This window comes from Ascaphus truei, chromosome 4 (assembly GCF_040206685.1).
Source record: "Ascaphus truei isolate aAscTru1 chromosome 4, aAscTru1.hap1, whole genome shotgun sequence".
NCBI lineage: Eukaryota > Metazoa > Chordata > Amphibia > Anura > Ascaphidae > Ascaphus > Ascaphus truei.
The window spans coordinates 370,129,365-370,141,912 of NC_134486.1; the positions used below are offsets into that span (position 1 = coordinate 370,129,365).

A 12,548-nucleotide genomic window follows, 5' to 3' on the forward strand; every position below is an offset into this window, starting at 1 on the left:
GTTTTACTTTATATTACATTATTCTCGCTCCCTCATATGACCTTTTATGACCACAATACAGCTCAACCCCCTTATAACACTGTGCTTTGGGTCCAAAGAATCACATCGCGCTATAAGCGGATCGCGTTAGAAATAATGTACAATTGTATGCATTGTACAATAAAGTATTTAAGACACCAATTATCGTGTTGTAAAGTATTCATAAATACGAAAATTGGGAATGGAAGCAGTTACACACAGCAATATTTGCATGTTGCAAAGCCTCTAGAATACATGTGCATAACACACTGGTCTGGAGTGATATTGCGGTTGCGCTTCCTGCAATTAACGTCATTAGCGTATATGGCTTATACCGGCGCGAAAACACGGATCGAGCTTTCATTACTCCCGGCATGTGAAGGAATTATAACCAGACGCGGATAACTAAAATGAATGTATGTGCAGCTCTAACCCAATAAAAACAAACAACCTCTAAATTCTAGTGAAATTATAGTGACAGATAGGGGAGCGCAAAGTATGAAATAAATAATCAGTGAATATAAAAATATAAATATGAAAAGCACTGTTAACTGTGTATGAATAGACCGTTAAAGTGCTGTTGTGCAGTGCAAATGCTCAAAAAGTGCCGGACTCGTTTATAGTCAATGTATATTGACTGCGATACTTGGGGATAAGAGACTCGCAGCAGCTCTACGGACCCACGGACACTTCTCCCAAAGTCCCAGCAAGGACAGGCTTCTCCACTCATGAGTCTTGAAGTTTGGGAGATGTGTCCGTGGGTCTGCAGAGCTGCTGAAAGTCTCTTATCCCCAAGTATCACAGGTCCGTGACATCACCAAGCAGGAAGTGCACACCGGGTGAGCTAGCCGGCGCTCCCTGGTGTCCTTCCAACACACGGCGCGGGGCAAAGATAGAGCAGAGACTCGGAAGGACCCTCGGGCGACCAAACACCCAAAGAAACCTTTAATATGTCAATGCTGTAAACTTAAATGTGAGTTTTACATTTTAAGCCATTTTATGAACTAATATACTGTAGTTTACAATCTGCATTACTCCTGGCCACTGATTCTTCAAGCTTAGCCCAATTTCTCAATCATCATACTGTACAATGCAGATTTCATGATTCACAAAAACGCCAGTCTGTCCTCATTAAGCAGATTGTACAACACAGTCTGGATTGAGAAAGTAAACAGCTACAGTAGCAGCCTACTGAAGGACAACTTTTCCATTCTTTAGGACTTAACAGCTTGAATTTGTTTGCTGACTGCATTGTGTAATTGGGAGCAGGATGCAATCCTTAAATTGTTCACAGAGAACCGCACGAACAAAAATAAATGAAACACTTGACTTTTTCACTTCAATTTTAAATCCTCAAATCCTGATAGCTGCTATTTAGACAATGCAGCACTGTAAAACATTAAAAGCAGACTAGAGGCACTTGTAAGATAGGTAAAGGGGTTTTGCCCAGTATAATCGGATTGTGTCTAGTCTCATGCTGCACAACTGGGTGGCACAGAAAAATCAATGCTTAATATTTAGGAAACTAGAGACAATAACATGAGCATTAATGTACAGTTCATTTATACAGTAGGGCTGAAAGGGCAATTATACACGGGAAAAGGAAAGGGTTTGCACAAACTGTATAGAGTTGTGCAAAGAAAGGTTGTTAAAGAGGAAATCCCTCTTAGGACCAAAGTTAACTCATTCTAGTGACATGTTTAAGGGTGTCTCAACTTGGTAAATGATACCTTTTTTTACTCAAATCGGACACCTATAAGTATTTTAAATGTATTTTTTAATGTTAGACTTGGGAGGGATTTGCCTTCCTCTAGCAAGGAAGTCCCTACCCCCATCACTTTATTGGTTCTCTGATAAAGAGACGTTGAGATACGTGGAAAGAAAACACTTGATCGACAATCACTTCCAAATCAGAGACTGAAGACATTCAACTGGCTGACTGTGGGATTGCATCTTGATGTAATTGGGGCTGAGACCTGTTTGGTAGGGAAATAAACATTTCTATGGAGGAGTGGGTGATGTCTTATAAAGAGGAGGGATGTTCTCTCCGGTCAGGAGTGAGAGGATGTAAGTGGGATCTGTCAGAGGGAGTGGGCAGTGACATCACTTGACAGATTCACTAAGTGAGATTTACTGAGCGCAAAGGGAGCCTCTGCTCAAGGGGAGGGAAGGTGGTAACAATTAGGGAGGTGAGATGTCTCAGAGGTGAGATTTATCACAGATTTAGTAAAGAAAGATCTATTATATACTGTAGTAAGAGTTATAGCTACTGCTGAGAGACCACATTAAAAGCTGCTGCAAAAAAAGACACCATTCCCTACACGGTATAATAATACACTTTGCTGCCACTCTACTATCCTCCTCCCCACGTTGTGTTTTCTTTCTTAGTGTCACAAATCAGCATCACTTTAGCATAGAGTTTGTGGTTGTATGCAGAGTAGTTATAGCACCCTTCCTGCTGTGTGGCACACGTTTCAATAGTCTTTATTACCAAATAACTATTACTAAGGAAATGGTATCACCAATAATGGCTCTGCTTCTAATTTCAGATGTTAGGAAGTAAATGAAAATCTTGCGCAATGGAACTATGAATTATATGATCGTTTGCTTCATAGTATGAAATGCCCTTTGTTTTTTCCACGTGCCAGTTTGTCACTGCCTGTCCTTTTATCATTCCCCATCTAACTACCCAAGTGGGAAGGCAAGTTAAATCTTTAGATACCCCCATTAATAGTTTGGCTGCTTTGTCTTCCAGATCACACCCTGCTCCAAAAACTAAACTAGGAAAATTTTTTGCATACTGTAGGAAACATTAGTGTGCTTTGAAAGCGTAACATAAATAAATATATTACTTATTATACTGTATCTTCCTCGGATTAAGCATACAGTACCATTTTCAAATTAGCAATACAAATACTGAGAAATGGACCACTGAAACGCTTACAATGTGTCTACAGTTTAAATATTAAATCCAAGAAACGCATGTGTAGCCCAGCACGTATTCTCGATCATACTTCAGTAGGTGCGCTGACATTGCATCAACTAAATGGGACTAAAACCTTCTGCAGAGCAGCGACGCAGGATAAAAGCACATTGATAAAAGGATCTGTGCACTAGCCATCAGGCTGGAATGCATATACTGTACTGTAATGTGACTGATCCTGGTAGGAGAAAGAACAATTGTGAGTGTATGTAAAGCGATCAAAGTGTGATGGTAGTACTTCATTATTTTCACACCCAGAGACCGCTACTTTTTCATTTACACACACATTTCCACTCTTTGGAAACTGGATTTATTTTAGAAAGTCCCTTCCCCTCCCCCCTCCCCTCTCTCTCCTTACTTTACAGCATAAACATTTCCTAAATCTTTCTCACTGTGAGTGCTTATTTGCATGTAAATACCCAGAATCCCTGGCTGTAGTGGAAGCACTGTTTGCCAAACGATAATAGGGAAAGTAAGGGTTGCAGACTTGTCTGGGACATGCAAATGCACAACAAGTGGTATTTTTCTTTGCTAAATCTCTCTAAAATACAGTCCAAAAATCTTTGCCTCCATGTATGTATATATGTGTGTGTGTGTGTGTGTGTGTGTGTGTGTGTGTGTGTGTGTGTGTGTGTGTGTGTGTGTGTGTGTGTGTGTGTGTGTGTGTGTGTGTGTGTGTGTGTGTGTGTGTGTGTGTGTATACATATATGTGTGTGTGTATATATGAGTGTGTATGTGTATACATGTGTGCATATATACACACACGCACACTCGCACGCGCACGCACACGCACGCACGCACGCACGCACGCACGCACGCACACACACACACACACACACACACAACAGGAGTCTGTTGCTGTAAGGAAATAAAAATACAGCCCTGTTACACTGAAAAACAAAATTACACGTATTACTCAGAAAAGTCCTTTCACTTTATTAATGTACATCTCAAACAGCTACTCAGCTTGGGTTCTAAGGACGTTTTTTTTTTTTTTTACATCTATTTGAAAAATAACTTTGTTTAATATTATTGATGGCTGCCAACAGAGCGTATTTTTTTATTCGTACTAGAAGTAAACATGCCATTTATCACAATTCAATGAAATGTCAAAGATTGCGTGTGAACACAAATTGGGATGGATGTATATTTTCCCATGATCGAGAGAAGTATCTGTGTATGGGAGGGCATGGAATAATGTGCTCACCTGCCACCCTCCCCCGATAAAGACCCTTTGGATGAACCTATACGAAATTGAACTACAGTAATTAATACAAAAGGGACCACATATACAGTATGCTCCTCCAAAGTGCTTCATATTTTTCTTACTTCTAAAGCGGTATTCACCCTCATAAACTATTAATAACAATGATTCTCACGGTTTGATACTTTTTTAATTCACTACAAAACTACATCATATTTTGTGGTGACACCAAGAGGATTCGGCCCAGGGGGAAATTATCTACTGTATGTCGTGTTAAAAATGTTTAAGAGTAACAACTATAACTTAATTATAAAGAGCATTTGGACAACAAACTCATTAGCAGAATAAGTGAGGGAAATTAATTAGTTCTTTGTTTAACCAAGAAAACAAAGGACCTGGTGATCATTACGCTTCATTAAAATGAACAAGTAACTTAAAAGGCATCCGGAAACGAAACATAATGTATTGTGCATAGCAAAGGTGACAAAACGCCTCCCAAAGTGCAGTACACATATCCAGAATGAAATACACAAAACAGAGTCTGACCAAAGGAAGAAAAAAAATCAATACAGAAGAATTTACAATGCATCTGATCTCAGACGCGCTATTAGAGAGGGTTGGGGTTCCTTACAATGCATCTGATCTCAGACGCGCTATTAGAGAGGGTTGGGGTTCCTTACAATGCATCTGATCTCAGACGCGCTATTAGAGAGGGTTTGATTTCCATATAATGCATCTGATCTCAGACGCGCTATTAGAGAGGGTTGGGGTTCCTTACAATGCATCTGATCTCAGACGCGCTATTAGAGAGGGTTGGGGTTCCTTACAATGCATCTGATCTCAGACGCGCTATTAGAGAGGGTTTGATTTCCATATAATGCATCTGATCTCAGACGCGCTATTAGAGAGGGTTGGGGTTCCTTACAATGTATCTGATCTCAGACGCGCTATTAGAGAGGGTTGGGGTTCCTTACAATGCATCTGATCTCAGACGCGCTATTAGAGAGGGTTTGATTTCCATACAATGCATCTGATCTCAGACGCGCTATTAGAGAGGGTTGGGGTTCCTTACAATGCATCTGATCTCAGACGCGCTATTAGAGAGAGTTGGGGTTCCTTACAAAGCATCTGATCTCAGACGAACTACTAGAGATCTTACTAAAGTTAGGATAATACATTGTCCAAATATTGCACTTTAGTAATTATAGTATAATTACATCTCCCTCTTTTTATTGTGGTGTGTAGTGTCATATTACATTGTCTGGTTAGATTTGTTCTCTCATTTTCTACTCAGTATTATACAGCTGGTTATAAATTTGCTATTTTCTATCTGGATTTACATTTGAGTACTGTATTTATAATCTTATTCACATATCGTGTGTTCATATATGCAAATTGCTTTACTGCAATTCAATTTGGCTCTAGCATCTATGTCTCTTGCGGATACGTGCAGGAGTCTATGCTATGTTTTAATAATTTTCTGCACTTTTTTTACATTTTATGTGACACTCAAACTTTTGCTTAATTTTGGTAAACATGAGTGCTTCATTAGGGACTCTTTCACCTACACGCTATTAGAGAGGGTTGGGGTTCCGTATAATGCATCTGATCTCAGACGCGATATTTGAGAGGGTTGGGGTTCTTTACATCTGATCTCAGACGCGCTATTACAGGGGGTTGGAGTTCCACAGAATTTCACAATATAATTATAGATTTCTTTAACCCCCCCAAAAAGGATGAAAAACACTGCTCTAAGTTATATCAAAAATGGAAAAGGTTAGTGACCCAGGCGGTCTTCATCAGGATTTACATACAGTACGTTTCAATATAATATAGAAGAAATAAGAATGGAATATCATAGCTTATCATTATTCTTTTCACTGCTTTCAGAACTAGATGTATCCAGCCAAATAAATCCTGACTTGAAAAAGACCAATTATTATTAATTATCAATACACATTTGAATACATCATGCACTAGACACATTACCTTCCGTTGTTGGGAACAAATGCTCTCCTTCACTTCTAGTTTCAGCTAATTTCCCTGTCCTCAGAAGCACTTCAGCAAAGCTTTCAAGGGGACTGTGCTGGGATGTTGTGTAGTTCACCTCACTCTGTTCCGACAATAAAAGCAAAGCCACACAAAAAGTAACGGTTACATCTTGCATATTTATTTGCAGCTTTGTTTAATGTGGCTTAGTCTGTTCTCAATGTTCAAAAGCAGGGGTGGGCAACTCCAGTCCTCAAGGGCCAACAACAGGACATGGTTTCAGGATATCCCTGTGCTGAAGCATGGATATCCTGAAAACCTGACCTGTTGGTGGCCCCTGAGGACTGGAGTTGCCCACCCCTGGTTCTATAGCATGGCTGCAATTAATACATATAGTAATGTCTTATGCTCCTACGAAGGCATATTTGTATTTTGGGGAACAAAAAAAGGTCACTGGCTTGTTTAATAAACAAACTGTATTTAATTAAAGTAAACTTAAACTACATACTTTATGAATAGATAAACAACAAAAGTGAATATACATAGGTCCCTGCCCTGTATGTATGTATGTATGTATGTATGTATGTATACCAATCTGCCACTTCTTTGATGCTCTTTAGAATACATTTAAATTATTATTATTTTTACAATAAAAATGTGCACGTTTAGTTTTGTTCTTTTTGCAAGAACTAGAATATCTGCTTTTGAGACCTGTTTCCTTAGGCCTCGGACATGCTTACCGCTGGCGTGCTGATGCGCGCTGAGGCTCAGGGAAAGCGGGTGCTTTCCCAGGCCTTTCGGTTGCTTGTCCTGCTCGCCGTAAGGGGGCGGGCCGGGGGCGGGCACGTCACTGGCCGGAGGCGGGCCAGTGACGTCACGGAGCTGGTTCGCCCTCATTGGGCGAACCGCTCACGTGACCGGCCTGTCGCGCCGGCAAGCGGGGGAATTTTAAATTCCCCTAAGACCTGCGCTTCCGCAAGCGCGCGGAAGCGCAGGTGAGCCCCTACTAAAGCCGCTCTAATTGCGGCTGTAGGGGCTCAGTGCTGAGCGGGAGCGCGCGTCAGCACGCTTCCGCCAGCAAGCGGTAAACATGGCCAAGGCCTTACCTTTTTACTGCGACCAAGATTTCCGTTTTGTATGAATCACAGATGTACTACGGTACCCATATGCTATAATATTGTAATGCGCAATTCTTTTCAGACTAATTCAAATTACATTTTTACGGCAAAATAAATTGTATACAATCTGCCAAATACAAAGTACATTGACTGAAGCAAGTTCCAAAACAGCGAATTATTAAATAGAGAATAGATTTTTTTTTTAAATCTTTTAAAGATGTGCTAATTTGATCCAAATCAGTAGCAGAGACTGGACAAGAAGTTTAATTAATTAAACCTTAAGACCCACTTGGAGACATTTAATTATGTCATCTAAATCACTAGTGATAAAGGCATTTTCCTTAGTTTGCCGAATACGTATTACACTTACTTCAGCAATAAATGGATTGACAATTAATGACTCGTAAAAAGGATGGCAGCCTTGCATTTCCAATCCTGCATTAGTTCCCACCGTGCTCTTCAAAACATCGCCAAACTCCGGAGCCTGCGCAAGACAAACACAGCACACAATGTGTTAATAGTGCACTGGTTTTGGTATAAATCTAACTAGAAAATTCACTTTAGTAAAGACCGAGATCCCTACCAAACCACTCCAGTCATGTTATCCCGAAAACAAACACCCCCAAAAAACTGCATGCGTACACATGGTAACAGAAAGGCCTACAAGTAATTGATGTTTACAATTTTAGACTAAGGACCACAGAAATCAACAGAAATGACTGAAGGTTTCCAACTATAGATGGTACATGTTGGCCTGTTCTAGTTTTGCAGAGACCTCCCAGGGGAATCATTAAATAAATGGTTTTGGAAATAAATCTCTTAGAGAGCTTATTTAGATGATGTAATGGGTTTGTTACCAGAGAGACTAAATGACTTCACTCACTTGTTTTAGTTAAAGAGGTTATTTTTGTTCTTGTAAGACATGCTTAAAGCCCGATCTTCACTGATATGGCTATATTGCCTTTTGTGCTACAGTAGTTTATCACTGTCTATAATGGGTTTGTGTCTCTACAGTAGACCACGAGTGCTCAACTCCAGTCCTCAAGCAACCCCCCCAACCCCCCACACGTCAGGTTGTGAGCTGAAGGTGGGACATCCTTAAAACCTGACCTGTTGAAGATGCTTGAGGACTGGAGTAGAGCACCCTGCAGTAGAAGACTGAAATGGATAAAAGGGCATATGTTTAAGTACTGTAAATGCCAATGAACAAATCATCATATAATTGTCTTCCCAAACTCTTTACTGAGCCATCCCAGGGTACACTCAAAACACAATCTTCGTGAAACTGAAATTCCCTTTCATCAGTTTACAACTGCACTTAAACATGAATTGTGTCATCACAAAATTAAACACAGGTTTTTATCCTCATTTACTTTGTAATCGAATCCTTTTCCCTTCACATACAGTATACTACAACACAATAACCTTATCCAAGATACCAGACTTGTTTTAAAAATGCAGTGTGTCATCTGAAATTGTTATGAAAGTAATACTGTAAGGGAAGCACCCTTTATTTATATCATTTTTTGTTATTAATAATAATAATAATAATAATAATAATAATAATAGTATGTTCTTGTATAGCACTGCTAGTTTTACGTAGCACTTTACAGAGCCATTTTGCAGACACAGGACCCTGCCCAGTGGAGCTTACAATCTATGTGTTTGGTGCCTGAAGCACAGGGAGATAAAGTGACTTGCTCAAGGTCACAAGGAGCCGACACCGGAATTGAACCAGGCTCCCCTGCTTCAAAGTCAGTGCCAGTCAGTGTCTTTACTCACTGAGCCGCTCCTTCTCCCTCCGATAGTCTTGATGGCATATATAGATCACCCAAGGTAAATATCTGTGATGTCCCAAAAGCACATACTGTACAAAAACGGATTTGCTTAATTTATTCAAAATAAAACGGTTCTGGGTGTAATATTAGAATATCAAAAATGGCAAACCCAATAACAGGATTGAATTAGAAGAAAAGGGCTCTTCAAATAGTATTCCAAAAGGAAAAAGAAATGGCAGACAGGCGCACTAAGGGACATTAACTCTTTATTAATAATAATAATATCTCCCGATACAGAGGAAATAACCAAAAAAAAGAACATAAAAAATGAGGATAACAAATTAAGAGTTAAAATAGGATTAAAAATAAGAGGGCTAAAAGCAGGGTTTAACCAACATAAGGCGGAGGGATAGAGCAAAACAATGCCGCATCCACACTAATACAAGGAAGGGATCCGAAACCGATCAATGTACATACCAGCGAGGCAAGGAGATGCGAAGAGCCCTGCACATCCTCCGCCTGCAAACTCCACGGGAACAGTCTCACGTAACCTCTACGCGTTTCGCACGTAGTGCTTCGTCAGGACATCACGTGGTGACGCTGTCCCTTAAATCAGACAAAGATCCAACACCGGGGACTTCCTTCTTTGTCTGATTCAAGGGACAGCGTCATCACGTGACCTGCTGACGAAGCACTACGTGCGAAACGCGTAAAGGTTACGTGAGACTGTTCCCGTGGAGTTTGCAGGCGGAGGCTGTGCAGGGCTCTTCGCATCTCCTTGCCTCGCTGGTATGTACATTGATCGGTTCCGAATCCCTTCCTTGTATTAGTGTGGATGCGGCATTGTTCTGCTCTATCCCTCCGCCTTATGTTGGTTAAACCCTGCTTTTAGCCCTCTTATTTTTAATCCTATTTTAACTCTTAATTTGTTATCCTCATTTTTTTATGTTCTTTTTTTTTTTTGGTTATTTCCTCTGTATCGGGAGATATTATTATTAATAAAGAGTTAATGTCCCTTAGTGCGCCTGTCTGCCATTTCTTTTTCTGTCTGTGAGCTCCCTTCCAGGAGCTCACGTTTATAGGGGGTGTGTGGAGTCCCTCAGACTGACGGCAGCAAGAGGGACTATATTTACGAACAGCCTTAGCGCGGAGTGACATTTCTGTTCATAGTATTCCAAAGGGTCCGGATCAGAAATGATTTAGGAGTAGAAGTGCCCCAAGCTTATTCTAATTTCATTTAATACCTGAAAAAGGATATTTTAAAAATGTTGCAAGGATTTATAATACCTGTGCCATATACAGTACATTTAAATTACAAGCGAGTTTCAGTGCGGAAAACTGCACTCGTTCTTTTTGTTCCTTCCTTTTCATAGGCTGTGATCAGCATCCGTTGTAACACGACTTTCGGAGTGGCCAGGACATTTTCACCCAGGACAATCTACGGTTATATTTACTACATCCTTATGCCATTATTGTTGTAATCCTGAGATTGCACCTATCAGGCGCCGTTACAGTATCCCTTTGTTACTCCTATGGTAAAGCAACTGGTATGAAATTACCAGAGACAGAAAGTCCCAGGGCCACATCAACTCCCTTCGTGGGCCGCCAGTTGAAGAGTCCAGAGTTAAGTTGTAAGGCCACAGCATTGACACACACTATGCCTAGTGGTGGATTCCCCATTAGGCCCGGACAAATTTTGGGGCGGCATATATCGGCGATTGCTGGTCGCGCATACGTGATGGGCACCCACTGCGCATGTGCGTCTGGCAAGCACCCATTGCGCATGTGCGGCCAGCAACGTGATGTCACACGGTGTTGGGTTGCCATGGTAATGGGACGGCGCTGCATCAAATTTAGAAGCGTAAAATTATTTTTTTATTCTTTTTCATACAAGATGATAGAAACAAAAAATAATTAAAAAAAATAACAAATAAACTTACTTGCAGGGGACGAAGGTAAGTTAATGACTTTTTCCACCACTGTCCATCACTGACAGCATGCAACACAGCCTTAGTGGTCATTGTTGTATTGCTCAGAACTTTCATGGTCGTAGCTGTGGTTCGATGCAATAAATCGGCAGAGGAAACCTTGGTATCAGCCTGTAAAATTAAGCCACACAAAACGGTTTTAACTCTAGAGAAATATGATGTTAAGACTACACGGGATTTGTCCTAGAATCCAAACAAGTGACTTTGCACCTACTTTTAAGGAGGTCTATCGCTGCCTTATCACTTCCAGCAATTTACACAGTGAATTAAATCAGGACGCAGATAATTTATCTCCTACCATTTATTGTCCCACTTTCTTTGCCGCATAAGAAAGCCATTGGAAATGATGCACACCCATTTCATTCCAGCACAATGTGCACCAAAAGATTAACATGCTAAATATGGTTAATGGAAAAGCTTACCAAATGTACACCTTGTGAATATTACCCAATGAAAAAGTCAGATCATGTATAACAGGAGATTAATGTCTGAAAAACACCCTGCTAATTGGGAGGGGAGACAGGGGATAATCACAATCCTGAAATGTGCACCATGACACGTCTACGTTTTGTTATCATGTTTGCCTGCATCTGAAACGTGATGCAGAGCAGGCATACAGACAGCGGCCTGCATCTGAAACATGATGCAGAACTGGCATACAGACAGCGGCCTGCATCTGAAACGTGATGCAGAACTGGCATACAGACAGCGGCCTGCATCTGAAACATGATGCAGAACTGGCATACAGACAGCGGTCTGCATCTGAAACGTGATGCAGAACTGGCATACAGACAGCGGTCTGCATCTGAAACGTGATGCAGAGCTGGTATACTGACAGCGGTCTGCATCTGAAACGTGATGCAGAACTGGCATACAGACAGCGGTCTGCATCTGAAACGTGATGTAGAACTGGCATACAGACAGCGGTCTGCATCTGAAACGTGATGTAGAACTGGCATACAGACAGCGGCCTGCATCTGAAACGTGATGTAGAACTGGCATACAGACAGCGGCCTGCATCTGAAACGTGATGCAGAACTGGTATACAGACAGCGGTCTGCATCTTAAACGTGATGTAGAACTGGCATACAGACAGCGGCCTGCATCTGAAACGTGATGTAGAACTGGTATACAGACAGCGGTCTGCATCTGAAACGTGATGTAGAACTGGTATACAGACAGCAGCCTGCATCTGAAACGTGATGTAGAACAGGTATACAGACAGCGGTCTGCATCTGAAACGTGATGTAGAACTGGTATACAGACAGCGGCCTGCATCTGAAACGTGATGTAGAACTGGTATACAGACAGCGGTCTGCATCTGAAACGTGATGCAGAACAGGTATACAGACAGCGGCCTGCATCTGAAACGTGATGTAGAACTGGTATACAGACAGCGGCCTGCATCTGAAACGTGATGTAGAACTGGTATACAGACAGCGGCCTGCATCTGAAACGTGATGTAGAACT

The 12,548-nt window shown here is 41.2% G+C and overlaps 1 protein-coding gene across 2 annotated transcripts in view; it reads right to left on the reverse strand.

Moving 5' to 3' along the window:
* Nucleotides 1-12,548, reverse strand: part of NBAS (NBAS subunit of NRZ tethering complex) — a 682,881-nt gene that overhangs the window by 394,568 nt on the left and 275,765 nt on the right. For both annotated transcript variants that reach the window (XM_075598387.1, XM_075598386.1), the window contains exons 36-38: nt 11,031-11,189; nt 7,683-7,796; nt 6,195-6,318 (exon numbers count right to left, since the gene is read on the reverse strand). In XM_075598387.1, the coding sequence (XP_075454502.1) occupies nt 6,195-6,318; nt 7,683-7,796; nt 11,031-11,189 (397 nt within the window). The remainder of the gene's footprint in view (nt 1-6,194; nt 6,319-7,682; nt 7,797-11,030; nt 11,190-12,548) is intronic.